Source organism: Sceloporus undulatus, chromosome 1 (assembly GCF_019175285.1).
Source record: "Sceloporus undulatus isolate JIND9_A2432 ecotype Alabama chromosome 1, SceUnd_v1.1, whole genome shotgun sequence".
Taxonomy (NCBI): Eukaryota; Metazoa; Chordata; class Lepidosauria; order Squamata; family Phrynosomatidae; genus Sceloporus; species Sceloporus undulatus.
In genome coordinates this window covers 138,271,593-138,293,601 of record NC_056522.1, presented here as the reverse complement: position 1 = coordinate 138,293,601, position 22,009 = coordinate 138,271,593, and the positions used below count along the sequence as shown (strand labels likewise).

The following is a 22,009-nucleotide window of genomic DNA, read 5'->3' as shown; positions in this document are numbered from 1 at the left end:
TGTTTCCCATTGTACCAATTGCAACCATCCCCATCATATACGCTTGTGTAACTTACCACTAAAGAATACAGTAGTGGCCTGGGATTAGACAAATTTAGAAATGATAGCTGTTTCTGTGGCTATAGACTGTACAATCAGAGACAGTAACTCCACTCAGAAACAGCACCCAATTCGTGTGAGAGGTCCATAGCCTTTATGTCCTGCCTGTGAGCTTTCTGGACATGGCAACAAGAGAAAGCAGGATATTAGACTAGACAGATCTCTAGTAGGACTTAACAGATCTGGCATATTTAAAGCACAGCATTTTATCAAAAGCATTGAGGAGAAAGAGATTAAATTTTATTGAAGAGAGCACTTTCATCACTGAAGTGCTAATAGGAGGCTTTTAGTGCTAAGCTGTACAACTGACTGTAAGAATATGTAAATTATTTTAAATGAAAGCAATATATTGCAAAGCCTGTTAAACCACCATCATTTAAAGAGAGGAAGCCATAGTATTTTCATGAAACAAACCAAACATTAGCATATTCACTGACAGAAGAGCAACAAGAAAATAAATCACACCTCCAATGTATAAAATACTTTTTTATTATACAATTATACCATAAAAAGGTTTTTTTTTTTTAAAAAAAATAGGAGTGATATCTACTCATATTTCTTTAGGAATACACCCAGATTGCAAATAACAGATAAGGAAAATGAAGGGGAACATGAAGCACAGTATTTCAGTTGCTAATGAAGCCAGAGGATGAATGTGCAAGATGCAGGAAAGATGAGATCCACTACAGTTCAAAGGCACGAAACATCGGACCAGTTGCTAAAAGCCAGTTCTTCACCATCGAACAGGTTCAAGACTCTGGCACCTGAATTCAACTGCTGGTCCCCACAATAGAAGACTCACATGGATTACACTTCTGAAGTTTACTCTTTGATTTACATCTCACAAATGGGACTGCTCTAGCCAAGATTAGAAACTGAAATTAGACCATACAAAATACTCTTGACTTTTTTAAAAAAGAACATTAATATAGCTTTAAACAATAACAAAGAATAACTTTTCTTGTTTCTTCATTAGAACGAAGAACAGAACATTATTCTTGCTTATCATAAATCTTATGTTATTGAGATTATGTTATTGAGAATACAAACAGATTCTGCTGTGGAGTATGCAAAATATATTTATGTGAGATTGTGGAAGGGAAATAAAGCTTGTATTGTAATTTGCATGCAGATATCATTCTGTATTGAATTTTGCTTTGGCTGTTCATTTTGAGAATCTTTTAAATTTAAGATACATTTCCCACCAAGACCAGATTCCAAACTTGGTTCATCTAATCCTTTCATTTAAGGCATTTTCATGGTGTCAGTTCACAAATCTTGGTTCCATCTTGGGATCAGACACAGAGAGCTAGACATTAAATTAGTAAATGTGACTGTGAATGTAACAGGAGGGATATGAGGCAGTAGTGCTTAACACCTTTTGAACACCCCCAATTTCCACCTTGAGTCTGCAACATCTGATCAGAGCTGTTGAGGACAGGGTGACTTGGAGATCTCTCATTCATGGGACTATCACCACCACATTTCCTTTTCAGCAGGCCTCTTATGGAAATCCTTTGCCATATAGCATACTTTCTATTTCAAAACCCACCTGCAAAAACATTTATTTAAAACAGCTGGGGGATTTGCAGAACAGAACAATATGAACAGGAGTTGGAGCCCTCCCTGAAACCTTCTAGTTCTGCCTTCATTATTTAAAGGAATTGGGGGGGGGGACCCTGTAACAACAAACATACACACACACACACACACACACACACACACCATTTCTAGTTGTTTGGTGCTTTGTTTCCAGACTCTTGTTTTTCTCCCCACCTCTTCTCAGTAACTTCCTTTATAACTCCCAGAGTAGGATTTGCACAAATAAAACCCCTACCATCTATGAAAAATATTTTACTATTATCCAAGCATTCCTCCTCCATCTGTCTAAGGGCAAAGATGTCCCTAAGATGCTCTGCTACAGCAGCACACACATGGGGAAGAAGAAATCTGTGGAGTGTTCTAATAGTGAACAAGTCTCTTCCCTGAAGGAAAGGCAATTCTAAAAGCTCTTTCAACTATTTCTTTCTCTCTCTCTGAATAGCTCTGGCTCGGAAAAGGCCACTGATGCCACCGCCAGGAGGAGGGCCGGTGTGGGTCCAAGGAAGATGAAATTCAATGAGTGGGCTCCCAAGACCATTACACACAAAAAAATTAGATCCTGGACCTGGTGGAACTTGGAGTAGTTCCTGACCATCTTGCCACTGGAGATGATGAACTGGGTCAGGGAATGCGGGGCCCAGAACTGTTCTCAGGCAGTAGCCCTGACAGATTTTCTCCTGAGTCAGGAAGAGGCAGAGAAGCAGCAGAAAGAGCAGCAGGTCAAGAATCTCTTGGTAGAACTGGGCAAGAAAGCTCCATTGGATCCCAGGCAGACTTGGAGAGTGATCCAGCAGGAGGGTGGTTGAGGGGGCCCCTTCAAAGATGTTCATAGGTCCAAGATGGTCTCCAAATGCAAGGAGAAAGGAGAACCTACACTGAAATCATTTTCAATAGAAGAAACTAAGAAAGATGACTTCGAAACAGATTACCTTTTGGGATGTCGCTGTATATTTCACAGCGGATAAATGGCAACCACTGGATCCAAACCAGAGATTTTTGTACAATGAAGTGATGATGGAAAACTATGAGAATGTGTCCTCCGTGGAAGAACATGCGAGTCATCAGAGAATCCACAGAGGAAAGAAACCATACAAATTCCAGCAGTGTGGATTACATTTTGCTAACAAGTCCAACTTTTTGATCCATCAAATAGTCCACACAGGAGACAAAAAACACAGATTCCAGCAGTGTGGAAAACGTTTTGCTCAAAAGTCACACCTTTAGGATATGTTGCTAAAGGAAGCATCTCAAGTTATTCCCCACATGAGGTGACCTTCCCATTGAATTTACAGAAACATGACCCAATAAAGGGGGGAAAAGAGCAAGGCAGCTCTAGATATGATTCAGCTTCATCAGTATACAGCCAATATATAGTCTACCATTTGGTCACTGATATCTTAGAAATATTATCCAAATCCAGCTCTCTGCCTCTGTGCCCAAGTCCTTTTTCTCCAAGCAGAGCAGCAGGAACAAGCACCTGCCAGCTGGATGGAAAAAGAACAATGAAGATGTCACCGTCAGAGACCCAAAGAAGCAAGCAGACCCGAGTACCAAGAATGTGTTTGAGCAGCCCTGACTGCGAGCCTCCCTACGTGACCTCCGCACCCCATGCAAGACCTACAAATCTATCATTGAGGATGATTTAAAGAAGCTGATCATCATGGACAGCAACACTGCTGAGCAGGAAAGAGTGTCCCCGCAGAAGACACTCCAATGGACCCTCTCAGACAACAGCTTATGCAGCGCGCGATGCAATGCTACCTATGCTAGCACCTACTGCTTTGAGCAACCTCTCTCCAGCAATGTCTTCTTCATCAGCACCTATCCTTCTAGCACCCTCCCCATGCAGCAGCAGCAGCAGCAGCCGCCTCCCAGCAATGGAAACCTCTCTGAGAAGAAGTCCACCATCTCAGCCTCTGAGCTCTCTCTGAGCAATGTGCGGGACAAATCTCTGCAGGAAAAGTAGGGCAAAGTGGTGTAGCGAAAATACAGATAGCAAAAGCCAATCATTAGCCAGCTAGTATCAGCCGATGGCGTGCTGGCAGGGAAAAGTTGAAAATTTGTTGTGGCAGTTGGCATTTCAGATAGGGTTTAGACTCCAGAGAGATAGGGTTGGGCTGAGTCCAGAGAAGGACGTAGGTTTTATGAGTTCCACAGAGAGAGCTGTAGTTAAAGTCTAGAGTGAGTGACTTTTAGCCAGATAATTACTCCAAGTGAGGGAGTTACTATAATTAGTCTGAATGGCAATACTATTAGTGTGTAGGCTTAGGAGACAGTGTGAGTATCCTTGAAACCAGCAACATTGATACTCTGTGGAGAGTTGAGATTTTGTAACTGAGGTCCAAAACACATTGCAGAAATAATACAGTCTCAGACCGCTTTAACTGCCCTGGCTCAATGCTAAGGAATTCTGGGAATTGTAGTTTTGTGAGACATTTAGCCTTCTCTATCACAGAGAGCTCTGGTGCCATAATAACATGGCTTCACAGGGACCAAGATGCTCAAGGATGCTGGACTAGGAATACTGATAGCAGACTCACTATTGTTTAGAATATATGTGGCTTACAGTCATGAAAACTTGCTAATGATATCTCACTTCCCCATCAAAGTCATCCCATTCTGTCTCACTGACACTTCAGCCAGAAGAAAACAATTTGTTACTTTCAACATATTTCCACTCAGAAAACCAAGAGCTGAGATTTGAGCAAGTTGAATTCTACCCACTGGGAGATGAATTAAAATTCTCACTAACCAACTTCTACACTCACTGTAAGAGTTCAAACTTAAATTTCTAGGGCTGAAATTTCACTGGACACATATATGCATGTGATTACTAACAGAAATACACAGTACTTAAGACTACAGGAGTATTGTGTGCTGGATTATCACAAGTACATATATTTGTCTCTTTACTCAAGAGGAAGGGAAGGAAGGAAGGAAGGAAGGAAAGCTTAACTTCAAAAACAACTCTGCTCATTCTTAGATAGTTTTGATCTTGTAAATTTCCTACACTCTTTTCTATAGTGGTAGGTGAAGGATATGTGTGAACCAATATTTCATTTAAACCATTTCAAAATAATTTACACAAAAAGGCACCAGCTTTAAAAACAAAAACACAACCGCACATAACTACAACAAGTGTAATTATTTTTTGCTGGGCACATCCATATTGACTGGAAAAGCTCCAGATTTTGTTCCTGTATGTTCCAATGTTATGCAAACTAAGTGAAGGAGTCTCTGATTTTACCAGAAGCTGACAGAAAATATTGTGGGATAAACAAAATGTGTATAGATCTCTAAAATAAAATTGGAAAGAACATTAACTCAATTTGGGACTGTCTAGATATTTTTTTAAACCCATCTGGATGGATTGTGCATATATGCTTAGCTTCATTTTGTACCTTCCTTGCTGAAACAGACTAGCTATACACTAGAATGCCCACTAGGTGTCAGTGTTCCACAACCTTTTACCACAATAGATTCTTTTGAGTCCCTTTTCTGTAATCTTTAAGGAGGATGTTATTGTTGTGCAATAGTTATAGGGCTTCTTTCACAGTCCCAGTACCTTTCAGAAGCATTGTAAGAGTTAACAAGATGTGACTGGATTTCAGCTGTTGTGGTTAAAAAAGACAGAAGAATATAAGTCTGGCTTTTAATTCTGATTTAAGTTTTACCCCGTTATAATCAGATTTAGAAATCTAAAATTTTATTATTCAAAAAACCTTTAGAGCGAGGCAAGCTATGAGATTAACACATTAGAACATTTGCCGCAATTAAGTCTGTCACTGCTTAACAGCAGCTTTCCCAAGTGGCCAAAATATGGGATGTATTATATTTTATACTTAAGAACTTTATATTTCACCTTCTGCCATGAAATGCAGCTTATATTTGCTATACTCCAAACAGACTCTTACCATTCAGGTTTAGGTCATGTGTTTTTTCTTTATCTATGGTAAGTACGGTCAAGATTCTGTGCTGGGCAGAAAGAAGCATTTGCTTGGATTTTGCAAAAAGGAGGATGACTTCTGTCCATAAAAGGCTTTTAACCTAGTGGAGGAATCCCACTTGTAGAAAAAGGAGAGAAGATTTCCAACACCTCCCTAACTCTGTAAAGTTTGGGAGAGGGGTCTTCCAGTGATGGAAAAGTAGCACATGAAAGTACAGGAGAAGCGAAAATCAAGAAGTTTCAATTCTTCCCTTCTACAGATAGGACCTCCAGGGGCGGCCTCAGCTGGCAGAAGTAATCAATGTGAAGTAGCTTTCTGAGCTAAAAGAAAATATGAGAATGTAACCTAAAGGGAATGGATGGGCTTTCTTAAGTCTTGTGCAGTCTACTTTTTATAGGAATGCCCTTGGTGGTGTATGTTTATAAAGCAAGTGTGTCCACTTGCAATCTTTTAAACATCGGCACTCCAGCAGACCTAACCTCTGTTAAGCGATGCTCAAATATGAACTCTTGCTCACAAACGTGCAAAAATACTTTGTAAGATAGAGTCTCTCATGACAACATTCTTTGCGATCACCCCAGAAGCCAGCAAAGTCTGCTGGACATTTTCTGCCCATACCTGTGAAACAAGATACAAGATTAAGAGGTGCCAAAGACTTAGACTATTTGAAGTGATCAGGCATTTCAAAGGCCAGTAAGACTATTCCTGCAAGACACAATGGGCTATGTTTGTGCATGTCTGAATGCCACATTATCAACAAACAGCCAGAAGGAACTGAAACCTGTTAATGATGGCTTCTTGAAACCTCCTTCCAAAATGCAAGGAGGACAAGACTTTTGTTTTCCCACTTGATTTCCACCTACAAAGCACAATTACCTTTTGAATTTTCAACCACTCATCAAACTACATGTAATGTATTCTCTTCCTCTTCCACTTTTTGATCTCCTTTAAGAGGAATGTAAGAATATTACAGTAGTCCTAGCAGTCAGGGAGTAAAATGTAAGTATAAGTTATGTTCCAAAAATGTTGACATAATGGTCATGTACAATAAAGTGTATGGCTAGGACTATGAGCTTGTGTATGTTACAAGCATTGGACTTGATTGCTAAACACTAGAAATGGCAACCTGATTTTTGAAAGCAGTCATTAATGCCAGCCTCTCCCTTGTATTTGTTTTCTTTCTTTCAGTAATTTCTAGATGTATCCAAAATATGCCCCAAGTTCAAGATTTGTCCACAACATACATTTAAGTTAGTAACACCATCATTTCTGAGTTAATACTGATAAGAAAAAAAATAGTAATAAATATGGTTTAGATCTCTTAACAAGCAAACAGAAGCATCACAATACTAGTTAGCTACCTGCCCTGCATCCTTCTGGCTCTATTTTACTGCTGCCAAAGTGATGCAAATATTAGCATCAAAGCTCTTTCTTCTGTGACACTTTTCCATTCAGTTTTTTGGATGAGCCATTTTTCATTGTCCTATTGGTAAAGTTCCAGTCAACAGGGCAGAGAAGCTGCTGAGTCTTTTTGTACATCCAGTAGGGATTAAGTATAAAAGTTACAGCAGTCATTCCAGTGAATACAACTGCAAAATGAAGGAGTCCCAGATTCTCCAGCACAGCGTTCCAGTTGGAAATGCACACCCACCACATATGGTAAGTAAGGATCATGCGGCAATGGAACATATGGATCATTACCCACTGGTTTGCCTTCCAAAACAAAGTGTCAGCCCAACCAACCTAGGAAAAAAAGAAAGAAAAAACAGAAGTTAAGACTGTATGATGCAGCATTTTCAGAGATTACACAGAACTATATACTGTAACATACTTTGCATAATGACAATTCCAAATGTACACACAAAGTAGATCTTCCCAAACACAAGTCCTTACCTATACAGACTTTCGGGAACAAAAGTGTTTCAAGACCAGAAGGCTTTCAAAGTAACTGTGTTCTAATTAGAAGAGAAATAATCTACTTGAAAAGGAATACAATTGGGCTACGAGCAGAGACTTGGTCAAAAAACAAAGGTCCAAAACAAACTGTAGAAATAATCCACTTTGAGCCAGCTTTAACTGCCCTGGCTCAATGCTGGGGAATTCTGGGAACTGTAGTTTTGAGACATTTAGCCTTCTCTGTCAGAGAGCTCTGGTGCCACAATGAACTACAATTCCCAGGACTCCCTAGCACTGAACCAGGGCAATTACAGTGGCCTCAAACTGGATTATGCCTGCAGTGTATTTTGGACCAAAGATGACATTTGTCTTAGAACAATAAAATGGGTTGTTATCAGAAATACGAGGCACAGTCTGTCCTGGATTCTAAGGTCAGAGAACTAAAATCAACACTAGAGGAGCAAGCAAATCCATGTCTTTTGGCCTGATGACTAGAAAGGACTGCTCAGTGGTGAAAAGGGCACTTTGCATGTACCAAAACATCCTCATGATACAACCTGTAAGTGGGCTAAGCCACAGAACTGGAAATACTGGGCACAGTTCTACAATGTAATGAGCTGGGAGGTTAGAGGGAACAGCAAATACAGAAGCCTATTTACTTCAGTGCACGTTCTTGCTCTCTCTGTTCTCTGAATTATATCCTGCCTTTGTTTTAGAATTGAGTGCAAGGTGGCATCCGAAATAAATAGATTTGGATAAAAAGACAATGTACGTACGTACACACACACACACACACAACTACTTTTAATACACTAATTCAAACAATTGTAGGACAGGACCTCTCAAGACCATCTGAGCTGCCACCACCCACTGGTTTTAACCCTCCTTGCCTAGTAACTCAGTGGGAAGTTACTGGGGGAACCTGTGTTGTGCTTTCCACCTCTGAGTCTGCAGAGACCTTTCTCGCCCCATTCCACCCCTGTGGAGGATGAGACCCAGTGAAAGTGTGTGGCAGAGAAGTCTAGAAAGAAAGCTTTATTCTGAACAGCACCCTACATAGCAAAAGAGTTTCTCTTCGTGAAGTCCTGTCTGAATAGAAATATCTTTGCCTGCTGGTGGAAGGACAACAGCGGTTGGCCTAACCTCGGGGGGAAGGGAGGGGGTTGTTCTTGTTGTTCATCAAAAGAAGAGCCCTGTTTGACCTGGCAGCAAGTCAAGTCTTTGGCAGGGCTACCAGTGTTAAACTATAACCACTAGTTACCAGTTTAACTCCTTAATTTAAGTAGAAGTGCAAGATCAGGTAGTAAACTGTGCCCAGTTTCTGTTGCTTGAATATGGAATTCATTCCCTACTTAGTGTTCTAAAAATACATTGCTATACATCTTTGCATTTTTTGTAGTTGCTGCCCTTTAAAGAACGATGTCAAGTTGTTCATCGTTCTCTTAGACAGTTTTCACCAAACAAATTTTAAGTAACAATGGCTTGGATCCTAAGAAAATTAATTTCATAGGTGGTCACAGGTGTTTTTCTGCTGCTTTTTCTTTGTCCCACAACAGTCAGGAGAGCTCCCCAAGCCTAAGAGAGGGTTTCTGGGGGTCACAAGTGGCTTCTAGGTGGAACGAAGGGATGAGAAACTTTACTTTGCCTCTGTTCCCTTGAGGTATATTAGGACCCAAACCAGCACCTCAAGAAATCCTGCATTATGTTATAACTTAATTCTAAAGCTCCAGCTCTGTTTCATTGAATAAAGTGACAAAGATGTCCAATGCACTCATTCTCTGTACACAGTTTGGGCAGGGCAGACTGTGATGGACCACATGCAGCCTGCCAACTCGCCCTGTGAAGCCCCCGCCTCTGTTGCTGTTGTTATCTGCCCTCAAGTCAGCCACAACTCATGTCAACCCTGTGGATGAAGGATCCCCAAGACCACCTTGTCCTCCATTGCTCTGCTCAGGTCCTGTAAATTCAAGCCCATGACCTCTCTAGTTGAGTCTAGCTAACTGGTGTGCAGCCTACCTCTCTTTCTACTACTTTCTATCTTTCTTAGCATTATTGTTTTTTTCTAATGAGTTGTGCTTTCTCATTATGTGGCCAAAGTATGACAACCTCAAATTTTGTCATCTTGACTTCCAGAGAGTTCCGGCTTGATCTATTCAAGGACAGATTTGTTTGTCTCTTTGGCCATCCACAGTATTCTCAGCATTCTTCTCCAGCACCACATCTCAAATGAGTTAATTTTTTCCCGATCTGCTTTCTTCACTGTCCAGGTCTCGCATCTATACATTGTGATGGGAAATTTGATGGCTGGGACAATGGTAACTGATATTCAGTTTGATATCTTTGCACTTTAGGATCTTGTATAGTTATTTCATTGCTGCCCTTTCCAATCCTAGTCATCTTCTGATTTCTTGACTGCAATCCCCCTTCTGATCAATGACTGATCCAAGCTATGGGGATTTTTTAACTACACTGGTACCCCGGGATACGAACGCGCCGCGTTACGAATTTTTCGGGTTACGAAAAAAAACATTTAATTAATTATTTCCGGGTTACGAAGGTTTCCCCGGGTTGCGAAAAAAAGCCGGCGCTATTTTAAATGGAGCCGCGGCAGAGCCGCGGCTTTTCCCCATTAGCGCCTATGGGGATTCGGCTAACGAAAGACTTCCGGGTTACGAAAATGGCGCCGGAACGAATTAATTTCGTAACCCGGGGGACGAGTGTATTTCAATTTCCTTGTCATCTATATTTAACTCCTGTAGCTCCTCCATACTGATTATTCTTGTTTTCTTAATGTTCAACAACAAACTCCTTTTATTTTCTCCCACTTGCCATCACAAAATACTGTGCAAAAAATGGACAATACCCTGAGAGGTCTCCAGGGATTGCGATTGACCATTTTAACACTATTTAACTAAACAGAAGCTAAATTAGTTCTGCAGCACACCTACGCAAGTGATAATTTACTGATGTTAAGATTACCAAATGAGAAGCAAACTGACTGCCAGGATTTCACTGTAACCAGCTAGATTTCTCACCCAAATACTTCCTTAATTTCCTGAAAGAGATGGTACAGCCAAAGTTTGGAAACACCCTCTTCTGAATGAGCTCATCTCTCATGTGTGATAAATCTTTACAGTTGCTCAGTTTGTGCTGGGGCTTAATAAGGGAATACATGGAGAATAATTAGAAATTCTCCTAAGCTAAATCCTCTTGTCATAGAAAGAATATGCAGGAAAGCATACTTTTGAGAACATCCCCTGAAAAAATATGGCATGTGATGTGGAACAACATGGAAAACTGGAAAATGCTTTTCTTTCCCTATGGGCACAAAGGATCATGTGCTTGTTTTTCATTTCCATCTATACTTTTTTGCAGATAACTGTGGAAACACATTCGTTCAGGACTGGGAAACCAGTGGCTCTCCAGACAGTGTTGGAACACAGCTCCCATCATCTGGGAATGGTAGGAGTTGGGAATCCAACAACATCTAGACAGCCAGAGCCTCCTCACCACTTGAATAGCCCCAGAAGTAACTTAAAAATGCTCTTTGGCTACTTTTTAAAAGTGAGCTTTTGCCCCTTTAGACAGGGAGGGGGAAGGAACAACTGTGGAAAGCTAGAGGCCAGCATTAGGTCCTTATGACCCCTTGGAGTGCTGCAAAATCCCCATCACACAGTCATCATTATCATGATCTCCCCCCCCCCCCAAAAAAAAATACACTGTAAAGGCCGTGCAGACATTATCAACATATTTTAGATCCTTTTGGTCCACTTTAGATCCAGGAGAGGGCTTCTTTAACAATAGGAACTGAGACGACATATCCTGTTCACTTCAGAAAAAGGCATCTTATTGGCCTAAAATGATGGGGCAAACGCATGGTGAAAATGCCCCACCTGAGGACATTTGGGGGACAATTTTGATCCTGGAGGCCACATATGGCCTGTAGGCCATACTTTCATTGCTCCTGCTTCAGACCTGGATTTGGAAGATGAAGCTTGTTGTTGTACCTTCAAGTCATTTCTTACTTATGACTATCTGAGATGATGAAGCTTAGACTTTATGAAACCTGTATTGTAACCGGGAGCTTGGGTGGTTTCTCTGATAGCAAGGACTGTAAGCTTGCAAGATTTAAATTGCAATTCTGTCATAAGATTTTACAAGACTTGGTTCTGCTATTTGCTCAACTGGGAGATCCCAAATCATATGGCCATCAACTTGTACATTGTCCTGTCCTTTTAAAACAGGAGTGGGCAACTGTGGGGGTCAATTTTTTGGCCAGCACACTTTGGTGGACTATATGGCTACATCTTCAGCTTCCAGTTGTCCAGTACACTTTTGTGGTTGGAAAATATTTTAAGCAAATTTGCTATTCATAGACCTTTAGGGGCCATTCTTCATCTAAACACATTGAGGGAGGGGTAAGAAGTATCAAAGGGGCTTTCTCAAGACTAGTGGGGCACAAAAAGGTGTTGGCAAAACATTTCGATCTCCCCATCCTTCTTTAGGATTTGTTGTTGTGTGCCTTCACCTGATTTCTGGCAAAGGGTTTTCTTAGCAAGATTTGTTCAGAGGAAATTTGCCTTTTCCTTCCTCTGAAGCTGAGAGAGTGTGATTTGTCCAAGATCACACAGTGGGTTTATATGGCTGAAACAGGGATTCGAACACTTGTCTCCAGAGTCGAAGTCTAAGATCAAACCACTACACTATGCTGACCATGCTAGCCCTTCAAGCCAGATATATCTTCATCTATGTATGATGGGTACCTTCTGGTTCTTCCCTTGACTGACCTCATCCCATGTAAGCTAGAAGGAAGGGCAACAACAGGAAACTGACTCTATATGCTTGACTTTCTAAAAGGTAGAAGGGTCCATTTTCTGTCATTTGTTTTGCTTTCACAAATCTTCCTCCTCCAAGGAAAAGGGTGGGAGAAATAAAGGATCTTCAGACAGAAGTAACCGTGTACATACACTCCCCCTGCAAAAGCTACTGGGGCTTGTGGTGGCCTAATCATTTTTGTTTGTTTGTTTGTTGGAACTAATATGCATGCCATAGAGTTAGGAGTTTAAAGCTTTTGCTATGTCACAGAATGTTTACATGTAATTAGACAAAATTTTTGTAATATTACAAAATGAGCAGTTCCAATATTAAATATTTTCCCCAAACTGTGACTTTCCAGCTTCCCTGACAACCCAGTCATTATTTCCACATAAAGTGTGTGAAAATGCATAAAGAATGCGCACCTTGCAACTTTGCTCTGCATATTCTAACACTGATAATATTCTAACCAATGTAAGATATGACGGCTGCTTTACATGCACTGATGATCTACAGAAAAATGTCCTGCATAGAAAATCATACTGACGGTTTCAAACTCATAAATTATACAAGCCAAGGAAATACAAATACCCAAACTGACCCGAGGAAGCCTTCACGATCCTATTTATACCCAATGTGCTAGAAATACTAGCTTATGAGTTTAGGGTTCCTTCCTTTTCCAGTAGCATCTCCTTACACATACCAAAAAAAAAAGACCAAATTCAAATTAGTTTGGTGTCCTGTTTAGCTAGTTTTGTAATTATCAACATATGCCAGGGTAAGCTCATCCACTCTCACCTCTCTTATACCTGCAATTATGTTTTTGAATAAATATACTTTTCTTCTTTTTAATGTGAAACACTTGTAAATCTAAACAAAATATAAATTACATGTATAAAAGTTATTGGGAGTCATTAATGAATGAAAATATTAAATACATGTATTTTGGAAGAACAAATTTAGGGAAATATTATATCCTTCCCTATTTTACTTATACATTCTGGAAAGAAGGAAAGGGAAAGGGAGGCAGGGAGGGGAAGGAATACAGCAGCACTTTTAAGACTAAGTAATTTTTATTTTACCATGAGCCTTCAGGGATATAAATCCACTTCTTCAGATGAATTACTGATTGATATTAAAGTCTCAGGTTATAAAACAGATTTATACAATTATGAGAGTGGAACAGAATGGACTAGGATCCAGAAAGATGGAAAACATGTCCCTTGCCCTAACTTATGAATATATTAAGAGGTGTATTTATTTGGAACTACCTCAGCAGCAATAACTACATCCCATGACTGCCCCCCCCCCACAAAAAAAAAATAAGGCAGGAAGGGTACTGGAGGACTAGAAGCAGACATATACCGCAGATGCAGCCACTCCACTAAAAGCCATCTGTACAGATACCAATTGTGGTGTAGTCATTTGTGAACTGGATGACGATTCTGGAGACAAGCCTTCAAATCCCTGCTTAGCCATGGAAACCCACTGGGAGACCTTGAGCAAGTCACATTCTCTTGGCCTCAGACAAAAACAACGGCAAACTCCTTTTGAACAAATCTTGCTAAGAAAACCGCAGGAGGTCACCATATGTTGGAAATGACATGAAGCAACACAACAAACAGGAATCCCTGCAGCCAATGGATATGAAACCGAGTGACAAGCTCCAGACTAAGTAACAGGCCATTTAAGGTCACCATTCTCCAGCCAAGCAGTGAATACTGAGAGTTGTGGAATGAAAAGAATAAAAGCCCCATTTTAACTCCAGACTGGTTGGCTACTAAGTGTTTTTGACTACAAAATACTGGAATCCATACACAGCCAGGTCCTAGATCCAGAGGGGCTCTGTACAGAACCAGATATTGGCAGCAGCAACAAATCTTTTTCTTTGCCTTCTGAAAAAGGAAGAAAAGAGGAAAGCAAGAGAGATGGAGAAGAGAGGACAACTTTGGCTTTAACTAGGGAGCATCAAGGAGGGAGGAAGGCAAAAAGGGCTTGTTTGTTGGCTGCATGTGTCACATTTTGCCTTGGAAATGTAGTATCGTAATTTTAAGTGAAAAGAAAAAAAGGAGAGCCAGTGTAGTGTAGTCATTTGAGTGCTAGACTACAACTCTGGAGACCAGAGTTCGATTACCAACTCAACTTTGAAACCCACTGGGTGGTCATGGGCAAGTCACACACTCTCAGCTTCAGAGGAACGCAAGAACAAACCTCCTCTGAACAAATCTTACCAAGAAAATCCCATGATAGCTTCGCCTGAGGGTTGCCATAAATCGGAAATAACTCGAAGGCACACAACAATGAATTTAAATCACAATGGAGAGGGGGGATGACAGAGAAGCCACAAAAAGGACCTGTGGAAGCATGTTCTCCACAGGCTGAAGAATTCAATTTATCATATCACGGTGAAGGGGAAAGAAGGTGAAAATCAAGGTGGCAGCTGAACCATGATCTTGACCAGCTCAGCAGTAATGAAGACAACATTTCCTTAGCTTTTTAGTATCTCACCTTTAAGAGCATCCATGATATGCAGGTAAAAGGTGTGCTCATCTCAAGTAGCATTCCCATCAAGGGTATGTAATGTCCAGACTTTACGTTGGTGATCAGACCAAAAAAGCCACCGAAGGCAAGGAAATGGTGAACAACCAAGAACAAGTCAAAAGTTCTGAAGACAGCATTGGAGACATGAACAGCTACGTTTTCAAGCAAGAAGAAACCAGAGGCTATTAGACAATTGAACCAGCTCCAGTCCTGTTGAGAATGCACCTTGTCAGCTTGAAAAACAGGATCCAAAAGCAAGGCCCACAACCCAGCAACACAACTCTGGATGCCAAACACACCTCGGGTAGCTGCCAGATTCCAGAAGACTTTCTCCTTTGCAGGGAGCAAGCGGTAAATGATACTCAACCGTGAAGATAGGCAGTGTGAGAGATAAAATACTCCCAAGTAGAGAAAGAAGCCAGCTGCCATTATTTTCAAACGGACTTCCCACAGAACATAATCCCAAGCAAATACGGATCTGGGCATCACCCGATAATTTTCGAGATTCATTTTTTCCATTTTATGTTGCAGTCTTGTGTCCTGTGAATGCTTTGGGGAAAGTTTCCCCCACGTAGCAGGGCTATTCAAGGATCTTGAACCTCTGCCCTTAACTTGAGCAGAGACCACATGCACACTGCCATCTGCAGAGAAAGGGAAAGAAAGTGTATAGAAAAAAATGTGAATATATGTATGTATGCCACTCTCTAACAAATCATACATCAAGGTCTGATTCATACATTAGTAGCTGTAGCATAAGACCCATGACTCTGTGGTTTGTTCCCATGCCTCCCCAACACCACCAGGACCCAGAAATCATATAGGCAGGGTCACAGATTCCTTTACCACCCAGCTCATTCTCTAACAAGTCACACACCAATGTCCAATTAATACATTACTAGTTGCAGCATAGGGGCCATGACTCTGTGGTTTGTTTCCATGTTTCTCCAGCAACACCAGGACCCAGGAACCAAGTAGGCAAGGCCACTGATACAACCCCTTTCCCACTCATCATCACAGTCAGGCAACACTCCAAACACTGTATTGCATCAATGTGTTAAACAGTGACACTGGCCCTCCTGTACTTTACAAAAAGCCTGGGGACTGATGAGGATTAATGAAAGAAATACCAGTAGTTCATTAATATCTAGAGAACACAAGTGTTCCTGCTCTTTACAGCCATGAAGAAACTCACTACCACAGTTTGGGAACCTCTGTTGTATGTGGTCTGTGGCATTTCCTCTTCAAGTCTCTACTCAATGAGGGTAAGAGACTGGACAAAGGGCATACAGACGTATGGAATCCTACCTCACAGTGTCTAGGCCGTGGCAGCAACATGAAGATGTCCTATGTGGTTCTGGATGTTTAAGCTCTTACAGGAAACAAACTGCCTACCAATCTCTCTTATTCTGTTCCCAATAAGAGAAGTCACTACAAGGTAAGAGATACTGTGGGATTTCCTCCCATCCTTACCCTTCCTTGGCCCCATGGGTGTCTCATGCTCCACATGCACAACTCACTCATAGTCATTCCTCCTTTCATATGAAGGGTGATTCAGATCATAATCTCACCTGAACATTGTCAAACAGGCAGAACTCACTTCCAACCCTGTAGTCTAAACAATAAAACCTTCAAATACCAAGTCCTTCAAGGTTTGTTCTACATCAGATATCATGTTTAAAATGTATTTTAAAGGCTTATAATCAGAAATGGATATGCTAGGTCAGACTCTTTGCCTGCTTGGCAGGTTTCATCTATTCTGACTGGCAGGGACTTCCCAGGTTTACAGGCAGAAATCTCACACATCAAGCTAGAACCCCAGCCTTTTAATCTGGAGGTGCCAGGGCCTGTTTATATACCAAATCTGCACTCTTTTTACTGGGTAATACCCCATCTCATCAAATCAAAGGTCATAAAAGGACACAATGCTGACAAGTTTCTTTTTTATTTATTTAAATAAATTTTATTGATTAAAAATTTCAACAAACATATGTTCATACAACATATTTAAACAACACCACACATACCTAAAAAAGGCATTTAACAAAAGATATAATACATACCACTACACCTACTATACAAACACTATACATTTAAAATCCCTTCCCATCTTTCAAACTGAAGAAATTTGATTTCAATGCACTTTCCAGTTATAATCACTCTTTAGCTGTTTAATTCAGTTAGCCTTAACCTTTTGCCGTTATCTATACTATATCAATTATAAAGTCTCAATGTCTTAAATATCTTTGTCTTATATACATTACTATTAACACCAATAAATGCTGCTACTTTTCCTGTATTCTACCAGTTCTTACTTCTTTTGTACACTCTATATTTCTCTGCGTTATATTTCCTTAACGTAACATCAACCTTTATTTCATTACCACAAATGACTTCTATTTTCTAGTAGCTGAAGCAGTCCAACAATATTTTATGTCTGTAATAGTTACTTATTTCCAACCATCTCATTTCCTCTTTGTGATTCTTATTTTGGTGCTTTCTATGTTTGCTCTCTAAGATACTCCACAATAGATTCCCATGTATCTTCCCACCTACAGTATTTTCATCTCCATCCCTCAGTAAATTTGTGAGTCTATCTGATTCTATCATTTCATATACTTTTAGGTACCAATCTTTTATTAAGAGATCGTCTTTACTTTTACAACGTTTAGCAATCACCATTCTGCCAAGTTTCTTACTAATATCCCTATTTTCTTGGTTACCAACACTTCAGCCATACAATTAGACTGAAGGCCATAACCAGCCTTATCCAGCAGGTAGAAACCCTTTTCCAAAGGTCAGGCTGTTCCCATAGAAAAACACACACACACCCAGGACAAAACCTCTTTTAAAACAAAACAAAACCCTCTGGCAAGCTTTTGAAAACCATCTTGTTGCTGAGGAAGAGGTGCTGCACTCCTTTCCCTTCCTCTCTCTTTCAGTGAGTGCTAAACTGTTTGTTAAATATGTGTTTAACAAGTAAGTCTGGATGCTGGCTATATTTTGTTTAGTTTTAAGAATGAGTTCTTTTGAGTCTGAATTAAGGGTCCTTTCAGTCCCAGGTCTGTGAGCAGGGCAGGATATAAACCCCAACACACAACGGCCAACAAAACCAACATGACTGGGTCTGGCAAGCTATATACAGTCTTTGGTATCCTCTAGGGTTTGGTTACATCCCATTGAGCACAACAGCATAGTAAACTGGTCTCGTGTAAATATAATGGCAAGATCAAGGTTTGCTTTTGAGGTTTTTTTAAAATATATATATTTTCAAGCCATGGATGCTTGAATCTGTGGATATTATGGAGGGCTGACTGTACTTTATTAATCTCAACAAATCCCTACGGAAACCTCTCTTGAGGGTTCCCCATTCAAATAGGAATACAGTGGACCCTTGTTATACGCTGGGGTTTGGTTCCAATAACAAAATCCATGGATGCTGAAGTCCCATTGAATATAATGACAGAGTAAAATGGTGTCCCTTATAAAAAATGGAAAATCAAGGTTTGGTATTAAGACATTTATACTTTTTTGGAACATTTTCAAACCATGGATGCTTGAATCTGTGTATAAAAATCCATGTATACGAAGGGCCAACTGTATTACATATTTATTTTATATATTGTAATGTTATATATATATTTTACATCATATTTTAACGTAATCTAATGATATACTATACTATCTTATTAGAGCCTCCAATCAGATTGGAGGCTCTAATAATATAACACAGTATACCATACCATTAGTTTACATTAAAATATGATATAAAATATTACAATTTATATTACAATATATAAAAATGTATATATTATATTTTATATACTGTTGTATATATTGTAATATTTTACATCATATTTTGATATAATCTAATTATGTACTACATTATTATTATATTATTATTAGCTCTGATAATATAACATAATACTGTATAGCGCATCATTAGATTACATTAAAATATGATATCAAATATTACAATTTATATTACAATATATAAAATAAAGGTGACATATGAAATAATAAGGCTTAAACCGATATGAAAAGGGCTTTGATTTCCCCTTAAATTGTTCTCCTGGGGAAAACAAAGGAGACACAAGAAGCAACAGCTGCAAACTGTCAAATAATAATAATATTAATAATAATATTTTTATGTATATGCCGCCTTTCCCGTTGGATCAAGGCGGCTCACAACATGAACCTCACCGCCTCCGACCTTCTTTCTGGGCTCCCATGACATGATCCCAGCAGCCCATCCCCCTCCCTCATAATAATAATACTAATACTAATATGTGATCAAGAGCCATGGAAACCCCCTGTGGCTCTCTGTGCAAAGTATGCTCTCCCAAAGAGAACTTACGCTTCGCAAATGCTGAGCTCAGCCTTCCTCCAAAGAGGCCTCTCGGTCCTTCTGCTGGAGTTGCAACTACTGCCGCTGCTGGCTTTGCCTACTTCCTTTTGCTTTGCTGTTGCTAAACCCAGGCTAAGCCCCGCCTCCCTTTTTCCTGCCGGTCACGCGCTCCTCAACGGCAGCCGCTCACCCGGGCAAAGCTGCGCATGCGCCTCAGCCTTAGCTCGTGCGCGCGCGCGCAATACCTCCCTCTCGCGCGCGCAGGGAGTAAACTGCCGCTACTGCTCCTGCTCCTTCCCCTCTCCCTGCGTCGGGATTGTAGGCGTCGCTGATGTTTGGATCAAACCATTTGTTTGCTCACCCCCGGGAGGCAATGGGAATGGAATGGTCGCGGTTTAAAATCCTCGGCTCGTTCCATTCTCCGCCTTCAGAGGGGGGGGGAGACAGAAATATTTTTTCCTCATTTTTTATAATATATATAATATATATAGTATATATTAGTAACTATAAGTATATACAGTCTATATACAATATTATAATATATAATATAAAAAATATATATTATGTACATTTTATATAATATTATAAGATATATATATATATATACATAGTGTATATTATATATATTACATTATAATTAAATATATTGTAATATATATATATAAAACATATAATCATATATCTAGTATATAGATTACATGTTATAACATATATAAAATAAATATATATTAGAAATTTTATTAATAAATAATATATCATAATATATATATAAAATGACAGTTGATTATAATATATATAATCAGGTAACCTTCTTTAAAAGAAAGTGATCACTCCAGCTTTTACATAAATTAAATAGGGTGGTCTTTATAAAATCCAACAACCAACAACCAGCGTTGCAATGTTAATTAAATAAAGTAGGGTGGGGTTTTTTTTGGACAAATGAAAAAACACAACTGTTTTTAATATATTAAAAATAAAGTGGTGGGGAGTTTTTTGGTCAAATGGAATAAACAACAACCAGTACTGTAATATTATTTAAAAATAAATGGGGGGATTTTTTTTGGTCAAATAACCCTTTAAATATTAAAAATAACGTCTGTTTTTTGGGGTCAAATGAAAAAAAAACCCAGCATTTTAATATTACTTTAAATAAGTAGGGTGGGTATTTTTTTGGGGGGGACAAAACCCCCTCTGTTGTGTTGGTGTGTGTGTGTGTGTGTGTTTTTTACCATACTGAGGTTTCTTTGTCCTTTGACCAACAATCCCCATCACCTACTTTATTTTAAATTATATTGGAGTGTGAGAACAGAACCAGGCTCCTTTCGCGTCGTTGTGGTTGTATGTAAGCATGTCAAAAAATATGGGTACAAATATATAATAAAAGGCAACAAATTGTAAAAGTGAATTTTAAATTTGAGCCAAACTTTTTGTTAATAATTTCAGATGATAAATTGGAAACAAGCACGAAATATTCTTTACATGGTTTCAGCGGCAGAATGACCTCTGCATCCCATTGGAAAGGAGATGCAGAGCCTACTTGATGAATGTGCTTGAAAACTTAATAGATTTTATGGAATTGGACAAAGTACTTGTTATGTTATGAACTGAATTGGAAAAAGGAGAAATTAATTTGGCATCCTTTGATCATGTTAAAATCAGAGAATTTGTCCGTAATTTTATTGGAAACTTCATATTGTGTTATAAAGATTGTTAGAAGAAATTAGCAAAATGGCGGGGAGATATAAACGGAGAACAAATTCATAAGGGGTAAAGTTTTTTTTTAATTCAATTGAGGATTGAAGGATTATAGATTTGTTTAAAATATGTGTAAAAGTTTTAATTTAAGTATAATCATGGATTACACAAGTGCGGTGAATGATCTTTTTCTTTTTGTATTAAGGAAAATTGCGGGGCTAAATCAGTCTCAACCCTCCGTAGGAGGAAGTCATTATGTTCTTGTAGTAATGTTGTTATGGTATCTGTAGTGGTGGGTTTGTTTAGAGGGGGGTCAAGGTTGAATGTATGTATTGTATTATATTGGTATGTTATGAATGTTTTATGTAGTCATATATGTTTTTTATATATATGTATGGTAAACTTTAATAAAGATTAAATAAAAAAATAATTTATTTTAATTTAATTTTTTATTTAGATTTATATATATATATAGGTTTTTTGGTTGAAAAACAACCCTCTCAATTTGTTTCAGATTTTCGCTCTTTCTTCAATTTTAAAAATTTCCTCTTAATTTTTTTGGTATTTTTTCCCTTTCTTAAATATTAATTTTTTCCTCGTTCTAAATTTTGAGGGTGTTCTGAGGCAAGACCACATCATGAGATTTGTACACAATTGTTGTGTGCCTTCAAGTTGTTGTTTTTTCCTGACCCTAAGCATTGAGCCCTCCGTTGTCAGGGCCTGTCCCCATTCAAGCCTTCTGTCCAAGAGGAATTCCAAAGTGTCCTCCATTTGAGCATTTCTAAAAGCATGTCATGTACATGGATACTGAGTGGATTTAGCTATTAGTTGGTCATGTCCTCCATTTATTTGAATGCCCTGCATTTTGTGGTGCCTTGTTCTCGTTTCAGTTGGGACATTAGGTCACTCTGACCTCAGTCTAACTATCACTCACTGGGTTTTCTTGGCATGTTTCTGAGAGCGGGTTTGCCATTGCTTCCTCTGAGCTGAGAGAGTGTGACTTGCCCAAGTTCACCCAAATTGAACCCAGGTCCCAGAGTCATAATCCAATGCTCAAATCACAACCACC

The 22,009-nt window shown here is 39.3% G+C and overlaps 1 protein-coding gene across 1 annotated transcript; it reads right to left on the bottom strand.

The window, feature by feature from the left end:
• Positions 1-570: 570 nt before the first annotated feature.
• CLN8 (CLN8 transmembrane ER and ERGIC protein) lies at positions 571-19,412 on the bottom strand. The gene is made up of 3 exons (XM_042440703.1): positions 19,255-19,412; positions 14,868-15,541; positions 571-7,391 (listed from the first exon to the last, which is right to left on the bottom strand). The coding sequence occupies exons 2-3, from the start codon at positions 15,417-15,419 to the stop codon at positions 7,068-7,070; spliced, it is 876 nt and encodes a 291-aa protein (XP_042296637.1). The 5' UTR covers positions 15,420-15,541; positions 19,255-19,412; the 3' UTR covers positions 571-7,067.
• Between the last annotated feature and the right edge of the window lie 2,597 nt (positions 19,413-22,009).

Coding starts and splice junctions, on each gene's coding strand:
- CLN8 (XM_042440703.1), bottom strand. CDS start 15,419: ATGGAAAAAATGAATCTCGAAAATTATCGGGTGATGCCCAGATCCGTA. Junction 7,392..14,867: donor TATCATGGATGCTCTTAAAG/GTGAGATACTAA, acceptor TTTTTTTCCTAG/GTTGGTTGGGCTGACACTTT.